The 18,899-nt window shown below is 51.8% G+C and overlaps 1 protein-coding gene across 5 annotated transcripts; it reads right to left on the bottom strand.

The window, feature by feature from the left end:
- Positions 1-745: 745 nt before the first annotated feature.
- IFT27 (intraflagellar transport 27) lies at positions 746-18,736 on the bottom strand. Of its 5 annotated transcripts, none has more exons than XM_011964308.1 (7): positions 18,031-18,736; positions 10,466-10,542; positions 9,966-10,025; positions 8,800-8,859; positions 6,555-6,672; positions 5,554-5,663; positions 746-947 (listed from the first exon to the last, which is right to left on the bottom strand). In XM_011964308.1, the coding sequence occupies exons 1-7, from the start codon at positions 18,062-18,064 to the stop codon at positions 849-851; spliced, it is 558 nt and encodes a 185-aa protein (XP_011819698.1). In that variant the 5' UTR covers positions 18,065-18,736; the 3' UTR covers positions 746-848. The 5 variants fall into 5 exon arrangements, with proteins under 5 accessions (XP_011819698.1, XP_011819696.1, XP_011819694.1 ...); XM_011964306.1 differs by lacking the exon at positions 18,031-18,736 and adding an exon at positions 10,666-12,430 and having other exon boundaries at positions 10,466-10,545; XM_011964305.1 differs by having other exon boundaries at positions 749-944; positions 5,550-5,663; positions 10,466-10,545.
- Positions 18,737-18,899: the final 163 nt, after the last annotated feature.

The raw sequence follows: 18,899 nt of genomic DNA, 5'->3' as shown, positions 1-18,899 counted from the left end.
CCCTGGGGGAAGGTGACAGTCAGGGAAGGCCTTGGATGCCAGACCTTGGCCGGCAGCCTGATGTAAAAGGCAATGAGGCACCTCTGTGGGTCTTTAATCAGGGCAGTGAGATGATGAAAGTGGTGTTTTAGAAGATTAATCTGGCAGCAGAGACAGGATGGAGAACAGTCAAGCTCAGTGCAAACGATGATGTGGGTTGCCCAGCTTCCCGAGGAAGGCGGGAGCCCTGGCCTTCCTGCACTCAGCCTTCCCTACAGCCGTAGAGGCCGGGCCCTCCACCAAGAGACAGGCACCCAGGGAGGCCGGCAGAGGGCACTGTTCTGCCGGTGACAGGAGCCACCTCCAGGGAGGTCTGGCATCTGGCTAGCCAGGAGCAGGCAGCAGAATGGACTCTGTCAGCATAAGAAGGGGGCCATCAGCCCCGTCTCAGCCTGGGGACAGGTTCTGAGCCGGGCATTTCAACTGTGGGAAACTGTAAGCAAACACTGGGCCAGGCCCTTTCAAAACCCACCGTGGGCTTCGCTTTTGCCGTGGGAGGCCTTTAGGGAGCTGGTGCGCCCTGCCGCGCAGAGTGGGCAGGACCACCCCCTCGAGCAAGGTGACGTCCCGAAGCACCGGCCTCACAGCAGGGAGGGCCAGGGTTCCGAGTGGGGTTCCCGGCTGCCCTGGAACCGGCCATGACGCAGTGGCCAAAGTGTATGGTGGAACTAGGGCCACCCAGGCCAAGAGTGAAAGGAGCGGCTGCTTCGACATTTTCTCCTCATTTTATTTAAAGCCGTCATTATACATTAAAAGTGCAGAGGTCATTCTGTCTTCTCCAGTTGTGCAGCACGATCTGCTCCAGCTGTTCACGCCAGCGCCCGGAAAACCTCCACCTTCTCCCGGTACAGCTGGTGGAACTGCTTGGCCAGGCAGTGGAAAGGCGCTTCGAAGTTTTCCATCTCCTTCTGGAAAGACAGTTTAAAGAGTTGGCTGTGTTACTTTTAGGAGGGTCCGAGGGCCAGCACTCACTCCATGCTTCCCTCATTCAGGGGCTACCTACTTTCCACCTCATTCCATCCTCACACCCTTTGGCGTAGCCACTTTCATGGATGCCCATTTTACAAGAAGGAAACTCAGATGGATTCAGGAAACTCAGAGATGAAGGTACTTTGCAGGATGCCTCACACCTTGTGAATGGTGGAGCTGGGGCCTCAACCCACGTCTGTTTCTACAAAGCCTGTGCTTTTAGTTGTAGTCACTGTTACGTGTGATGAGATGTGAAAATGAGACCTTTCCTCTCTTAGTTTTGACTGAGGCTCAAAACGCCAAAGCCAAAATACCAGGCAACCAGGAGCCCCCCATCCCGAAGAAGAGCTAGACAGCACGGGGCACCCTCTGCCTAGGCTGGTGCTGGACCCAGGCCTGGGAGGAATGGAGGTGAGGTGGCGGCTGGGCAAGCCAGGAGAGGGCTGCCAACGAGACGGCCTCGCTGCCTCCTTTGTCAAACTAAATGGCTGCAGTGGCACTTCCCTGGACCAGCGGGGGCCAAGTGGCGCCAGCCTGGTGCTGTCTTAAGGGGCCTCGGCTGGAACCGCCTCAGGCAGGGTGATGGATCCCAATAAGAATGAACAGCCAGGAACTGGGGCTGCAGGAGGGGTGAGGGGGCACCACCTGTGAGAAGCAGCCTGCAGGTGAGACAGCGCCACTGATGGGGTGGGGAGGGGCATCTCAGAGGCGCCCACGGGGCACCAGCTGGATCCACCCAGCAGGTATGGAGCGGGCCACGACAGACCCCAACAAACACGCTGCACTACTGGCTCCGGTCTCTCCCTGAAGACTGTGAGAGGAGGTGCGAATTTAAATGAAGTTCAGAATTTTGACAATCACCCAGGGCTGGGCACTTTATACCTGAAATCATGACTATTTTTGTGACTAACGGGGCCGAAAAGAATTTTTGTTACCTGAGAGAGAAAACAGAAGTTAAGGAACTTGCCCTAGATTTTACCTAAGGGGTGGAGAAAATGGGCCCCTCCAGGTGCGCAGGGACAGGCTGGAGGCGAAAGGAAACGGCAGCGTCTCACTTCACAGCCGCTCTCGCTCTGTGGGTACACGTGTGCATTCAAAAACTTTTTCAGAAACAAGCTGGCAGGAAAAGGAATGTACTACTTTCAAGACAGTAGCTCAAGCTATGAATGCACTAAGGACCTGTTTTGAGACGATCCCTGGCAGCTGGCAAAAGTGCAACCTTGAGAAGAGGCCGTGAAATATCCCCAGCGAAACAGAAGGATTTCCAAACTGAAGAACGCTGCAGAAGGCATCAAGTGTGGTGCCTTCGCTGCACAGGTGAGTCGTCTGGGGCCCAGCAGGCGAAGTGGCCCAGCTGGTTGGTGCGGAGCCCAGCCCAGCATCCAGATTCTCTGATTTGGGAAGAGCTGCCTTTCCTCGAGGCCAGCTGGGATGAGAGAAATGTGCGAAGGAAACCAGGTCCCTTGGAGAAAGCTACCTGGACTTTCTAGCCAGGGAAAGCCTAAGCGAATAAAACAGTTGGCCAAGAGGAAAGACAGTGGTGGCAATGCTGAGAGAGTGTGGAGGGAAGGGTGAAGAGTTTGTAGCCCAGACGAACATTTACAGTAAGCGCCCAACAGCCAAGGACTTGAAGGCCATCAACCTCCAGCTGGACATGAGAGCAAGAATTCAGTACATCCTGCCGGGCCCTGCTGTTTGTGCAGAGCACAAGGTCCCAGGCAATGCCAGCGTCGGGGTAAAACACTGCTTCCGTCAAAAGCAGACTTAAGAGTGGAATGGAAAAAGACTGAGGCCTGCATAGCGCATGCACGGGGATTTCTAAATGGATTCGAAAACACTCAAAAACGCAATCTTGGGAGATCTCAACATAAAAAGGAAGGAATTCAATGCAGGTGAGCCTCAATAGACACCACGGCGTGCTTCTGAAATAGATGGAAATTGAACTATTTTCCAAATACGTGAAGAGGGTTGCCAATGACAGGAATCCTTTTGTCTGATCACGAATCATCATCTCGCTTACACAGTCCGGACAGCTGTGGAGCAGGTCTGTTTAGAGTGAGGGATTCTCAGGGCAGGTTCAGGCTAGTGTTCAGTCTGGCCTAGAATTGGGTTCTGCAGAGTCCCAAAGCAGGCTCTGCGGGAGGCCAGGGTACCCCTTCTAGAAAACCCAAGTTTTCCAGCTGGACAGGCCTGACCCCTAGTCCTGTTTCTAGCCCTTGTTTAACTGTGTGACCAGGGCAAGCTACACCACCTTTCTGAGTCTGTCATCTGTACAACACAGGAGTGTTACATTGTAGGGCTGTTATGAAGCCTAAACAAATAATGTGTGCAAAACACCTAGCACACAGCAGGCCCTCAACGAACGTTACTTCCCCACTCCTAGCTTGCCTGGGAGGGCAGCAATCACCGTGGACTGTTCTTGCACCTGTCTGTAGGGACATTCTTTGGGTCGGCAGGATGGTCACTGCGGCATTTAGGCAGAGGAGAGGAGGAGATGGGCTTGGCATCAGGCCTTGGCTGCGTCTCAAGCTGCGTTTGGTTATATTTCCTTTTTAATTACAGCTTTCTTAACCGAGCTGCCAGTGGTGCTTCTGTGAGCCTCAACTCAGGGGGGACTAGTTAACTTGCACAGATAATAGCAAGTGTTTACCTCAGCCTCTTCAAGCATAGTTTACACCCACCCACTTCAACACCTGAATAGAGTTTAACCAGTAGCCCATTGGCCTTTGGTGACTCATGTTTTGGAGGTTGGGGTGGGTTTTAATTTCTGAGTTCTATCAAGTGTTCCCGGGAATATGGAATATTGGGGTGTGGGGACAATTTCACAAATGAATGGAGGAAGGGGGAATACTGAAATCCTGTTTGCTAGGGCACTACCGCCTACTGCTTTGCGCAAAGGTGTGCTGCAGAAAAGATGAGGAACCTGCTGTACAGGAAAAGCTGATTTGGACTTCATTAATTTAGCATTTGTGATAATTGGACCAGAGGCAAGGGTGATATTTACCTCTGCACAAGCCATGAATACAAGGATTTAGTAAGTAATAACAGTATAAACAAGATTCTAGGGGCAACATTTATACTTTAAGTAAGCTAACATCTACTGAGTGTTTACCAGGCGCCAGACTTTGTGATCCGTGTTTTATAGGCACCATATATTACTTGATTCTCATATTTATTACTCAATGAGGGATGTATTTTATTATCCTCATTTTACAGGCCTGAGGCACCAACAGGTGAAATAACATGTCCAAGTTCCCACAGCAAGTTCTCCTGCTCTCCATGGGAGGTCAGAGTGCCTGCCTTTACCACTGTAAAGGAAGCATGCTGCTTTGAGGGGATTTTATAAGCTTGGACAGCAGCACTGGTCAAGGTTCCTAGATGCAACAGCAGAAGTGCCTAGAGCCAAAGTCAAGCTGGGGCAGCAGATGACCTCCAGAACATTAACCAGCCCATGTGAAGACAATCTCCAGAACATTAACCAGCCCACGTGAAGACAATCTCCAGAACATTAACCAGCCCATGCAAAGATGACCTCCAGAACATTAACCAGCCCATGACTCTTTTGAGGGCCACAGAATCAGGTCTAAAGGCCACAAGATGAGGTCCAAGTTACGACCATGACTGTGCCAGGCCTGGTGGTCTCCCCAGCTAGCAACCGTGGCAAGGGGCAGGGCAACCAACACCCCGGCCCCTGCTGGCTCTGAGATGGATGTCTGGGGCCACTCCTGCTCCTAGAGGGCAGGTCATCACTTCATGCCCTTCCTAGTGGAGTCTCACGTGAGGGATCTGATTGGTGCAGCCTGGGTCACATGCCTGCATCTTGGCCTCAGGGAGGATGGGACTTTAAAACTCCCAAACACAGGAAGCAGGTTCCTCAGTGCTGGACAGCTAAAATCATGATACATGAGGTTGGCGCAAAAGTAATTGCAGCTTTTGCCATGAAAAGTGTACTGAAGATGCTGATAACAAATCACTTGCTTTCTCTCAATGAGGTCTTCTGATCTTTTAACTGGCAGGCACTTTGTGGCCTGGAGTCACCCTGGGGCTGCAGCAAGGTGAGGATGGGAGGCACTGATGGGAATTAGAGGCCACAAGTCTGTGGTCCTGGCTCCACCCTTCACTAATCATGGGACTTTGGACAAGTCACTTGAGCAGCTCAACACTGGAATGGGAACCGTGAGACTAACTTCCGGTTCACAGGCCTGATTGTGAGGGCCACAGGAAATAATGTTCCAGCAACATCTGAACCCAGAATACTGCATGCAAACGTCAAGGGTCATGATCACCACTCACAAGGCACTTCTGTTTCTTACTAGTTGAGATACACCTTTTCCCAGGGTTGGCTGGCTAATCTGCCTTCCTGCTACGTCTGAGCGGCTACTGCTGTACTGAGAAGAGATCTTGGGCTAAGAATGTAAACATCAGTTCCAAATGAGACTCTGCATATGGTGGAGTAACAGCTCCCCGCACGTGAGGTCATGTGCAAGACCGCTGCCAGCAGAGGCCCACTCCAGGCTTGGCGACGAGGCAAGCAGAGATACTCACCACGGATGTTTCAAAACATTCCAGGCCTTGGCCCAGCGCCCATGCCCGGGCCTCAGCTGAGTCCACTGCTCGCCTGCCGACCAGGTCTGTCTTGTTCCCAACTAAAACACCTACTCAGAAGAAACAACCAAAATATGACACTTCACCGTCACAGTCTGGAAGGACAGCGGGCGAGATGAGAGCACTATTTTTGAGGGGTGTAAAGTATCCTCTAAGAGCTGCCCGAATCAAGCTGGTGAGACCCCACAGGGAAAGCCGGGGGTCTCTCGTGCTGGCCCCGAGGGCCACAGACAGGTGGGCTTTGCTTTTCATGCATAGCTTCTGCTAGATCTTTTTTCTAGACCTCACGTATATCTGTCTCCCTCGCCTCCTTAAAGGGCTGCAAACGCGTGAAGGCGAGGGCCAAATTTATGTGAGCCTTGTAATCATTCCTAGCACATGGAGCAAACTGTAAGCTGGTCATTAATACTAATCTAAGGGCTCGGCTCGGAGTCAGGGATGCAGAGGTAATTCAGTTCAGCGCCCAGCTGCATCAGCTGCAGCTAATTTTTGAGCCTGTCTCTAGAGATCGCTTTCCCCGGTCTATAATGAGGAGAATTTGTTGATCTCACATAGGGACGAAAAATAAACTGATTTAAAGCATTCAGAAGTGACAACAGGACTTGAATGTTTACTTGTACCCCATATACAAGAGAAAATTAGGAACTCTTCCCTGGGGTTAGCTTTCTGGAATTAACAACTGATAGTACAGCACCCTCCCCTTATTGAGTCTCCCCACAGCCCTGCCAGGTGCCTGTCCTCATTCCCATTTCCTAGACTGGGAGAGGTGTGTGTGGTGACTCACCGAGGTTGGCATGGCTGCTAAGCGGCAGGGCCAGCGTATGCCTTAGGCCATCAAAGTCAAAGCCCAGGCCCTCTCTCCACCCACAGCTACCCCTGCAATGCCCTTGAACCGAAGGACAGAGATGCCTCTGGGAAACATGGGTGTCTGCAGCTCGTACCTGGGAGACAGATGCCTGGAGCCTGGGCCCGAGCCTTCTCCAGCCACTTGCTGCAGTTGTTGAAGGACTGTTCACTGGTCACATCATAGACGAGACATAAGACATTGGGACTCTCCCACTGTGCAAGAGGGACAGGATGAGCGTGGGTCAGTAACAGGAAAAGTGACTTCAAGGCTGGGAGACAATCTGGCCTTCCAAGGGAAAGGATATGGGGAGCAGAGGGAAACAGAAAACTATAAGGGCGACGGGAGTCAGAAAACAGCCACACCCACAGAAGTCAAACAATTTCCCCAAAGGAATGAACAGAGGGCCCCGTTCAGTGGCAGGAGGCAGGGCTGGGGCGGTGCCACCAAGGACGAGAGCTCATGTCTGGGCCAGGCTCTGCTGGGCACTTCTGTGCCTCACTGTGAAGCCTCCCAACTCGGTAGTGTCTGAATATTTCCACTTGTAGCTGAAGAAACCGAATTCAGGGAGGCTAAGTGACTTGTCCAGGCCTGACAGGCTTTAAAAACAATGACAACGATGACAGAGATGGGGGACGACTGAGGTCTTCTCTACCCAGAAATCTGCTTTCACCTGTGGCTGGCCTCGTTCAGTCATTCTCCTCTCATTCTTATCGAGAGCCCACCACCATGCAAGTTATGTTTCTGTGCTTTCCAGCCCTGAAAGAAGATTCTTTCTTCATTAGCCAGCCCTGGGAGCTTGTTTGCTTGCATCTTCTTAATAAGAGCTGGCTTTTTAAAATGCAGAGGGCATTTTCTGCTTCTCTTGCCATCCCTGCCTCAGCCTAATCCAAACCACACCGACAACTGGACAGGGCTCCATGACCCAATTAAGAGCCAAGACTACACTCTCGGGGGCTGTCGCCTTCAGGGGCTGCTCAGAGTCCTGGGACGTCCTGCTGCCTACTCCTGGACATAGGATGGCCCCATACAGGCTGTGGGTGCGCACCCTGGTGTTTGTGACTCTTGGTCATGCCCTGGTTTTTGGATCCCCCAACCTTGCACAATTAGGACCTGGTTTATTTCTGGGGTGTCAGTAACCTTCCAGGATACAGAGAATAATCCTTTTCCCTCCAGATTGAATTCCCTTTCGGATCCTTGGAAGGCCAGCCCAGAGTCCATTCTGGAGGGCTCCTCTTCACCCTATAAGGCTGTGCTGGCTCCTGGCAGTGTCCGGGATGGGAGGACCGTGAACTAAACTGATGAACCCTTCACTCCACAGATTAACTCTTGAACTCCTGCTAGAACACACTGAACTCTGTTACATGCATGCAGGAGACACCTCAGCATGGTTTTAACTCAAGAAACCCTCCTTCTTCCAGGCTTCAGTGAGGGGAACCTGGAGAGGCCTGGCATCAAGTTAAAGCCAGAGTGGGTGAACCGGGAGTCAGGGCTGGCTGGAGGGAAAGGTGTGAGCTGACGGGTGGCACATGGCCTGGATTTGCCTAAATACATCTTCCCTTCTGCTGGGCATGGCAGCCTCAGTGCCAGGCCATGCACACAGTAGGCAATTGGGGTGGACATCGTGAACCGATGCATGAAGCCAAGGCTGTATGAAATCACTATCATCAGATCTACTTCTCTTAGACGACAAAAAAAGGGGCAGAAAACAGTTTCCATTAAAATGTGGCTGTTCTTGGAAAGGCAGGGGAGGGCTCTGGAGAACTCAAATCTTCTAATTAGCTCACTGGCCCAGATTAGTGAGACTGTTACCATGGAAGGTACAGCAAGCGGATCCTGCGAGGCTGGTGGGACGGGGGTGGATGGGGTGTGGTGAGCCCTGGGCAGCAGCAGGGGCATTTCCCGGAGCAAACCCCAGTGGAACAGCAGAAAGTGAGCCTCATTATAGGCTGAGGCCTCTACAGCACCTCCCAGAGGGGAAGGAGGCAGTCTGTACTGTCCTGGGAGGTAGGCGACTCCATCTGAAAGGACACCATCAGGAGGGTGTTGCTCTAAAGAAGGGAGGCCTCACAGGGGGAGGGCTGCAAGGACCGAGCCGCAAGGCTCTTGGCCCATTGGATCCTGGGCACCCCGGAACTGGGGCCCGGGCAGTCACGCGCATCAGCCGCTCCTTCTTGCCAAGTAGCCACGAGTCCTGGGCTGGGAGGAACGCCCCTTAAAGAGGAATGCCATGGGAGCTTCCCAACAGCACAGTGCAGGGAAACTGCTGTGTGAGCACTGTCAGGGGCCAACGTTTTGCCAGGAGGTGGTGATGGTCAGGAAAAAGACCACGTGCTACTTGCCAATTTATCCAGCATTTCCGAAAACAGCTCCTTGCCAGCAGAGTCGAAAATGAAGAGTTCCTACAATCAGAAAAGCAAGAAAATCTCCACACGGAAAAACCACAAGCTACGAGTCAGTGGTATCACTCTCAGCTCACGTTAGACTTGTCTTAGGGGTGAAATACAGGCACCCACAAATTCATACATGCTCTGTCCTTTCTCCAGGCACGAGAGAAGATGATGAGGAAAGGAGCGAACTCCAGAGTCTTAAAGAGGCGGTACGACGGGTTCTCGCACCAACCAGCACTTTCTGTGTAGAATCTCACCTCTTGTAACCCTGAATGCAAAAATACTAGGAACAAGCTGACTTCCCACCTGGCAGAACAGAATGTTAAACAGGCCGGCGAGTGCTCTGGTTTCCAAAAGGTCATTCTGCACTTTGTTAACCAAATTGATTTTCAAATCTTAGAACAATTCTTTCTAAAGGAGGTCACTGAGTAGGCCTGGGGAAGGTGTTTAAAGTAGGACATTCTGTCACCCTTCTGGGATGGCTAAGGAGTGATGCAGACAGAGGGAGCGGGATGACCCTTCCTGCCCTGTCCAAACCTTCCCCAGCTCATGTGAGAACCCCTAGGGCTGCTCCCCTAGGAAATCACCCCTCGGCTCCCCGCCAAGCTCCCTCCTGGCACTGGGTATTTCCTGGCTGGCCTCTGATCCCCAGCATATGCCGTCTGAACATCAGTGCCACGGTCTGTTTTGCATATTGGTTACCTGGGCACTCACCTTTCTCTTCATCAGAAGTACTTACACCTTTTTTTTTTTTTTTTTTCTCAGACCTCTTTAGGAATCTGGTGAAAGCTACAAACCCTCTCTCTGGAAAAGTACACACAAACATAACATCTTGCAATCCACTTTCAAGAGCCCCAGGTTCCCATACAGAGACTTAGGAACCTTGATAGTAGAGAACAAGTTCTCTGAGGGCCAGGCCCATATCCTAGTCCTCCTTCTTTCCTCCTCCACCTCCTCAGTCCCTCCCCCGAATGCTTCCCGATTCTATTCCGAAATGCTCAGACAAGTCCAGGCCACAGCCTTGCACTACATCTCTCCTAGGGAGGGTGGTGTGACCACAGAGACCCTGGGCCCAGCTGGGGGAGCCCTGAGTTCCCTTGGGTAAAGGCATCACTCACCACACTGTCTCCCGTGTCAGGAACCGGCACTGTCTTCACTACCAAATCCACTCCTGTTGTCTGCCGAGGAACACCAAGAATGTTAGCATTGAGGGCCCCCAAAGCGGGAGCCTGTTACGGGAGGACACACAAGCACCCCGATCCCAGGGGGGCTGTCTCCAGTGGAAGGGTTTGTTCTCGACTCGTTCTGGTGAGAAGCAGCTCAGTGTGCAGAAGTCAGAGAGGACCCACTAGTCCTCTCCACCTCCCTGCCCCGATATGAGCTGCTACGCATGGTGGCCAAGTTGCTTGTGGCCAGTCTGCTCTGTAGCTGACCTCTCACCCTGGGCTAGTGGAAAAAACGATCTCTACGTGGCCCTCCGAGCAGCCTCTCATCAGCTGTCAGGATGAGACAGCTTTGAAGCCTTGAAGGCTTCTTCAAGGAACTTCGCAGTCACTCACTCACGGTGAACCGAGCACTTCTCTTTAAGCTGTGGCCAGGTCTCCACTCCCCAGCTCACCAGGGTGTAGCTCTTCTGGAAATGGGCTCCGTCACTGCGGAAGATCTGTGCTAGGGCGGTCTTGCCCACTGCTGGGTCTCCTGTGAGGTCAGAAGAGAAGAAAAAGAACGCCTCAGTTCTCATCCGACTTGAGAATCTCTCGCTGCAGAACATTAGTCTAGAAACCAAAAACTTCAGTGAGTTTTGAGAGATGTACTTGCCTCTCACAGGAACTTGTTCTGAGGCCATGGGCAGGGCATAAGATAGGTCCATGAGACTGATCTGCAAACCTCACAGCAGCCAGAGCACATTCCTGCATGGCTAAGCCTTTTATCCATGGGAACTGACCCAGAAGGTAACAGAGCTTGCGGACGGCTTTGGGGCCCTGGAAACGGAACTGATGCTCTTCCACTGAAACACGCCCCATGGGGAAAAGCTGTCACTTCCAAACTGGAATTTACTTTGAAGTCTTGAAGGTAAAGAAGTGTGACTGGCACTGACAGGCAGACTCACCTGTCAACTGACCCAATCTGGGTTGACAGCTTCCACCTGAATACTATTTTGGGTGGGGGGGTCAGGGATGGAAGGGTCTCTGCATTTGTGGGAAGCAAGAAGTCTGAGGCTATGTTCATCATCCTGAAATCTCTTTCCAGATGCTATGCTCCGTCTCCATCGCGGAGTGCCCGCCTGTGATCCGAGGATTCATCTTCCCAGGGGCCTCTCCACCAATTCTATCTGCAATAGCAGTCACCTCCTCCAAGCTCGTCTCTCACCTACTGGCTTTATCTCCCTCTCCTCTGCTGGTCAACAGCCCCAGAAACTGGTCCCTCGGAACTAAAGGTTTATGTCGCAGTTTTCGGTCTCAGACCTGAGCCTTTCACAAGATGGCTGGGCGCCATTTAATCGAGGGCTCCTCCTGTGCCCGTCACAGGTGCTGGAAGCTCTCCCTGCCCGTCTTTAATTTCCCTTTGCCCTCCCCATTTTCCATCCCATGACTCTGCTGAGCCTCCTTGGATGCCGATGGTTTCCATGTTCTCCCTCTTTTCCTCCTGAGTCTTACATGGACTTGCACTCCACCGTCCAGGCCCTGGCAGAACACGTGCTTTCGGCTTCTCGTCCTCTGGATGCTTAGCAAAATCAGCACCGCACTCCGCGGCTTCCAACTCACATCACTTGGTACCGTCTCTTCACCTTTGCTTCCCACTTTACAGTCGGCTTCAACACTTCTTTCCTCAACTTCTCGACAGTCTGCCACTGTTCACTTTTCAGTTTTGACTTTTCCCACCTATAATTTTCTCTTGTAAGACAATTATTTCAATGCTTGTGTCATTTCATTTTATGTGAACTCCTCCAGGTTTGAGTGAGCTATTCAGGTCCTGCTTTTCTATTTGTCATCACTCCTTAGAAGGGAACCAACAAGTGCTGAGCCCCCCTCACGGACCTGTTCACACAATCCCATTCATTCCTTCCCCGCCAAGGTATCATTAACCTCACCTGACAGATGAAGAGACTGAGGCTCAGAGAGGCTGGGTAACTTGCCCGGGATTCCAACCTCATGCTCTTCCCAAGCCTTGCACCTCTCCTAGAGCTCAGGGACCACTTCTGATCCTTTTCTTGTTTTGAGACAGAGTCTCTGTCATGCAGGCTGGAGTGCAGTGGCGTGATCTCAGCTCGCTGCAACCTCCGCCTCCCGGGTTCAAGTGATTGTCCTGCCTTAGCCTCCCGAGTAGCTGGGACTACAGGTGCTCACCATCACGCCCAGCTAATTTTTGTATTTTTAGTATAGACGGGGTTTCACCATGTTGGCCAGCCTGGTTGTGAACTCTTGACCTCGGGTGATCTGCCTGCCTCTGCCTCCCAAAGTGCTGGGATTACAGGCATGAGTTCTGACCCATTTTTAATGCTGCCCCTCCAGGCCCTCCTCACCGCAGCCTTCCATGACATCTGGGGCAACTACAGCCTAGACCGTCACGGGGTACCCGTCCATCTCGGAGCAAACAGAGCGCATCGCTTTCCTTCCTTGGGCCCTGACTGCGCCCGCCCTCCTGACTCCAGTTCTGCTCCTGAATCCAGCTGGAAATCGGCTCCTCCTGCTTATGAGATTCCTCACAGATTTGTTCTGGTTAATTTCATAAATCTTTCCTCTGACTGTCAGTCACAGTCACCAACACTTACAGGAAACCGCCTGTGTTGGCTATGAGGGCTCAGAAGCACAGGGAGGTGAAATAACTGATAAACACATTTGCAGAGCAACAGGATGACAAGTGCAAATTCAAATAGCACAAACTGAGAAGCAAGGCGTCTGGGGAGCATCGAGGAAAGAAATGAGTGAGAGGGTTCACTGGGGAAGGAGGCTTCCCTAGGGGCAAGGGCTGGGCCTGGGGGTGACAGCAAGCAGGGCTCTGTAGGACAGAGAGGATGACGTCTGCAAGGGCACGATGCGAGGTCACCTGTGACCTCACAGTTGCCAAGGCTGATGGCCTTTTCTTGGTTCTCATCCTCCTTGACCAAGTCTCTGAAGGATGTGAGTCAGCCTGAAGCGACCCCTTCCTTCCCGAGTCCGGTCCCCATGGCCTCAGTGACCCTGCCCTGGCCTGGGTCTCCTGCCATCTGCCTGCCCCTATGCCCCCCGAGTGTAGGCATTCCCACAGGCCTGTCCTCGGTGGCGCTCTGCTCCCAGTCCACTCCATCCCACTGACTCTCATCACCTTGACAGAAGGCAGGCTCTCCCTCCTACGCTTTGTCTATATATCCAAAAACCCGTGCGTGTTGCCAGTTGCCATTAGAATGAAGGATCTTCCTCCAACCTCAGTCTGTCTATGGCCAAGCTCTGTCATGCCCTGGTCCTGAGTGAGTCGTCCCCCTCGCCCATACTTTCTGTTCGTGATGCCACCATGTATTTTCATTGTCCCCAGATTCAACAGGTCACCTCTGACTGCTCCTCCTCCTTCCTCCTGTCTCCAGGCAGCCTCCCTTGCATTCCTCATATCCTTGGCTGAGTCTCAGCCCACCTCTGCTCGGCCCTCCCTGCTGACTCCGCCCGTTAGCTCAGACCTCACTGCTGGGTTTCTGTCTCAGCCTCAAGTCCTTCCGTGGTGTGCTGGGGAGGGGGCATCTGCAGACACATTTCTCCCTTGCTAGGAGCTTCCTGTTAGGCTTTGCCAATGGGAGTTCTGGAAGAAGAGGGGAAGGCCAGCGTCAGGGGAGAGGACGTTGCTCTTTCCACCTGCTTCTCCTTTTTCTTAGCACTACCCTAGCAATGGCCTGCACCCCAGCAGCACTAACTGCTTCCTGTCTTGGTTTTTTCTGTGTGTGTGTGTTTCCCTACTCCCAGACCAGCCTTATTGTTGCCCCCAGAGGAACCAGCACCCGTGGGCAGTGCCCTCTTCTCAGAGATCCACACCTCGGCTCCCAGGGCCCCTCCTCCCTGCTGCTGGGCTGAGAGCCCCACATGCTTCCCTCTGTTTCCCCAGCCCGAGAGGTGGTGCTCCTTCCTGCAGTTACTACCCGTGCTGCCTCAGTCTCACCCTTTTCCTCTTCCAGTCCTCCAGCACCTGTGTCATTAACATCCTACTGAAATCTTCACCATTGAAATGCCGAATAGAGTTGCTGGTTTTTGCCTGGCCCCTGACTTATGTAGTCCTTGGTACCGGGAGTGGTCTTAAAACACAGACCCTCCAGGATGGTTTGGAACTGGTTTGGTAAGTCTTGTCCTGAACACAGGGCTGGGCTCCTCCCAGTGGGAAATGGGTCCTGGTGCTCTGTGACATGTGCTGGAGTCATGCGGCGGGTGACTGAACTCCTGGGGTGCTGGCACCAGCCGGGCAGGGCCCCTTCCTCAGGGGTCCGGATCCCAGCTCCCTAGGGCTCTTCCAGCTTCTGACACCCCTGACCTCTGCCCGCCACTCTGTGTCATCTCAGTGCTGCCTTCTTGCTTCCTCAGTTCTCCAACGCCTGATGAACCAATTCCATATATTAAAATGTCTCTGCTGAAATGACGACTGCGTTTTCTGTCTTCCTGACTGTGCCTTAACTGAAAACACTTCTTTCCTCTTCTTTTTCTCTCCCGGCTCTAATCCGCCCAGAGCGTGGCATCAACAGATGGACCCTCATAACACAGTGCCTCCATCTTGGCAAACCTTCACACAAACCCCACTGAGGATTCCTTCACGGCCTACCCATCTCCACGGTCAGCCCTAACCTACCTTCCCACTCTCTCCCCAACAATCCCTTACCCCAAATCTGAGCTCTGCATTCCTGTTCTCCCAGTCCCTGAAAATTCCTCAAGGCCACCTCCTTCCAGGTACCCCTAGACCAAATTCAAATCCTGTCCATTCTCTGCAAGGAAATCTCAAATAATACCCTTCCTGCACAGCCTCTGAAGGCCATCTCTCCCTCCTTCGTCTTTATCTGTGTGGCTAATGTGGATCATTGCTCAGTGGCAGTGCAAGATGTGATGTCAGAGCAACCCTCCCAGGAGGCTCTATTACCATCTCCATGTATATCAAGAGGCAGAATATCACGGTACTTAAGGGCACAGACTGTGAAGCCAGACTCCAGCTCCATCACTTTCTAGCTGTGTGACTTTAAATCAGTTAGTTAACCTCTCTGTGCCTCAGTTGCAACATGTATAACATAGGCTAATCATAGCACCTACCTTGCAGAATTGTTATGAGGATTTAATGAGTTAGTATGTATAGTGCCTGGCATAGATAAGTACTATTTAAGTGCTTTTCTAAAAAGTAAATAAAATATAGATCAACGTCAAATGTTGTTTTCTCTCTTCTCCAGAACCGAACAAGCAGCGGCTGTGCCTTGAGGTATTTCCCCGCATCTGGCACACAAAGGGCATTTGCTTTGTGTTCACTGTGTTAGAACTTATCACGTGCATCTTAGTTCTTCCTTGAATGCAACCGCTTCATGCTTGCACGCCCACTGCACCTTGCATGGTGACTCAGACACAGCAGGTGCCCAGTGAGTATCTGTTCAACGCATCAACACTTGAACTGAACATCAGGTCCTTCAATGACTAGTTATGTGAGAGAAAAAACAGAAAAACTCAGTTTCAGCAGTAGGGCTGTGGGTCATAGATGGAAAAATAAAACCAATGGTGTGTGTGTGGCGGGGGTGGGTCGGGGGTGTCAAAGGGGGTTGATTTCTGGGCTGCGGTCTTCTGGTCCCTGGAAACTTTCAAGAGGAAATGCTGTGGAAGCCTTGAAAAGAGGCTGCAGATTGAGGCACAGGCTGGAGTTCAGGAGCCATTAACTAGGCAGTGGCTGCACTCAGGTGAGAGAACTGCCCAAGGGAGTTGGGGTAAAGAAGGGCACAAAGAGGCCGGGCACGGTGGGTGGCTCATGCCTGTAATCCCAGCATTTTGGGAGGCTGAGGCGGGTGGTTCACTTGAGGTCTGGAGTTCGAGACCAGCCTGACCAACATGGCAAAACCCCATCTCTACTAAAAATACAAAAATTAACTGGGCATGGTGGCGTGTGCCTGTAACCCCAGCTGCGTGGGAGGCTGAGTCAGGAGGCGGAAGTTGCGGTGAACTAAGATTGTGCACCACTGCACTCCAGCCTGGGAGACAGAGTGAAATTACGCCAAAAGAAAAAAAAAAAAAGGGCCGGGCGCAGTGGCTCATGCCTGTAATCCCAGCAGTTTGGGAGGCTGAGGCGGGTGGATCACCTGAGGTCAGGAGTTCAAGACCAGCCTGGCTAACATGGTGAAACCCCGTCTCCACTAAAAAATACAAAAAATTAGCTGGGCATGGTGGTGGGCGCCTGTAATCCCAGCTACTTGGGAGGCTGAGGCAGGAGAATCACTTGAACCCGGGAGGCAGAGGTTGCAGTGAGCTGAGATTGTGCCATTGCACTCCAGCTTGGGCTACGAGAGTGAAATTCCATCTTAAAAAAAAAAAAAAGGCACACAGGAGCACAGCTTGAGGACAGTGTAGCTTAGGCTAAAGCCCTGGAAATGAGACTAGGACCCAGGGTCTGCATCATACCGCTCTGCCGCTTCCAGCTCTGTGACCCAAGGCAAACCTTCTCATTTTTCTGGGCCTCAGTTGCCTCATCTGTAAATGAAGATGGCAATAAGACCAATTCTCCAGGGTTGCTATGAGGATTCAGTGAGACCACCTGTACTGAGGGTCTAGCACAGAGCTGATGCACCCAAAGTGCTCATTAAGTTAGCTCCATGATGAAAACCGAATTTCAAAGGAACACAGAGAGAAGCCCATTTTTTAAAAAATGTAACTTCAGAAAATAATGTTCCCACCTTATCCATAAGGAAATTAAAGCTCAAAAAAGTGCTTTGTCCAAGATGACACAGCCAATAAGAGGAACAGGCAAAATTACTTTTGTTACACAACACTGCCTCCTCTGGTGTTCTGGAAACTGGAGACTCTCCTGAGAACCATTAATTTCTTTTGCTCCAGTATGATTCAGTTACTACTGTCAGTCATCTTTCTGTGTGACCCTTTTATTTTCAAATTATAAAAGCCATTAAAAATATCATAATTTATTCTCAGTCTGGAAGAGGGGAATTTTTTAAAAAAGAAATCTTTTTCTCTATATAATTTCTCACCACTTCTTTCCTGAGCTGGCCAGGGAGGCCTGGAAAGGTCACAGGTTTGAACAGAAACACGAGTTAAGAGTTCTGGAGTTGGGCAGATCGAGGGGCTGAAATCCTGCCTAGGAGCTTCACTAGGGGTTGACCTTGGCTGACATCTCTCAGTGCCTCAGTAAGATCAGAACAATCCAGTACCTAGCCCAGTGTGCTATGGTGCGACGATTACACGAAATATGTGTGCCTCACATGCCGTAAGGACTCAGTAACATGCATATGTGTTTCGCAGTCTATAATCCAAGCTATTGTTTTTCTAAATGTGCAGAGTGATATAAGGGGCACACTACAAATGTGCATGCCATATATATTCATCCATTCTGAAAGTATTTATTGAGCACCCACTATGTTCCAGGCATTGTTCTGGATGCTTGGGATGTATCAGTCAACAAAACAAAGATTCCTGCCTTTGGGACTCTCAACATTTATGCCCTTCTTGGAGAGGGGCAGCACGGTAACTTTGGGTCTTAAAGAAAACACACAAGTGCCTTTTGCAAACTCTGGTCACTACACTCAGGTCACCGTTATCAGAGGGGGTGAGGTCAGGGGAAAAAAAAAAACCCATAATAAAGACTACCAAAGTCACTGATGCCTAACTTTGGGGTACAGTAAATGTTTAGCTAAAGCACTCAAGGTTTGCTTAAGTTTTGTTTGTTTTGTTTTAACAAGTCTGCTCCTCCAGAGTTTTAACTAATGATTTTTTAACGAGTCGGCTCAACTGGTAAAGGTGGTCTCAGAGTATGTGACAGGGAGCAGGGGAAAATCCACTGGAGCTGCGAAGTGCCCTGGAAGATCATTCTTCCGCGCCTAATGTAACTTACTGTATCAGTAATTGCAGTAACTCGCCTTCGGCAGAAAGAAAGGAAAAGAAAGTAGGCAATTTAGGTGAACAAAAGCTTTGGATGAATTATGAAGGCTCTGGACTCCAGAGACTACGGTATTCAAGCGCAAATTTTCAGACTCACCTGCCAGGATGCATTTGGCTGCCAGCTTCACCATGGTAACCAACACTCCCGCGAGCCGTACCCAGAGCACAAGAGCGGCTGCTAGAGGCGCGGGTGGGTGGGCTTCGGGCCCGGGGCTGGCCTGGGACGGGAAGGTGGGGAGGACTGATCTCAAGGGCCAGTGGCCGCGACGGGACTGGGGATGACCGAGCCCGGCCCTTCTGGGCTGAGGGCGAAAATCGGGCGCTGGGGGCGGGTGGGCAGGGGAGGGCTCCAGGTGGGCCCGGCTCGAGGCCCGACACGGCAGTCTGAAAAGGTGCAAGAGAGCGGACACGGTCTGTGCTCCCCGCCAAGCCCCTCAGCACAGCCCTACCAGGCGGGATCAGGGAAAGACGACCCGGCTCTCCTCCGGCCACAAGTACAGCACCTAACGCACTCTCTAGGTAACCATAGCCCACCTGCCCCGCCTCCTCCTCCTCGCTGACCCTCGATTGGCTGCCGCCAAAAGCTCTCACCCTCGAGGGCTCGCAAAAATCCAATGGGAGTAAGGAGTTGGGATAACAGCCTTTTCTTGAGATGCAACTCGTAGGATTATCTGTTCTTCAAGTCCATTCTGCTTGACGAGTGGTTGCTATTGACGTCAGTCCGCTTTATATCCCGCCCCCGCTGCGCCCCAGAGTCCTGAGATAAAGAAGCCTCCACGTCAAGCAGCCAGAAGCGGTGATAAAAGAAGCTTTCTGATTGGTCAGAGCCTGGCTTGACCCGTCTTCGGGTTGAATGGGGATTCGCCACTCCCGCTGTCCTTCTAGAAGTGGGTTCGCCTACAATGGGGCAGGTTGGGCGCTAGACTGTCTGGAGTGGCGCCTGCGCAGTGGGCCAGGCCGAGGCAG

This window comes from Colobus angolensis, unplaced genomic scaffold, assembly GCF_000951035.1.
Source record: "Colobus angolensis palliatus isolate OR3802 unplaced genomic scaffold, Cang.pa_1.0 Scaffold65, whole genome shotgun sequence".
Classification (NCBI taxonomy): Eukaryota; Metazoa; Chordata; class Mammalia; order Primates; family Cercopithecidae; genus Colobus; species Colobus angolensis.
This window is presented reverse-complemented; position numbering and strand designations above follow the sequence as displayed.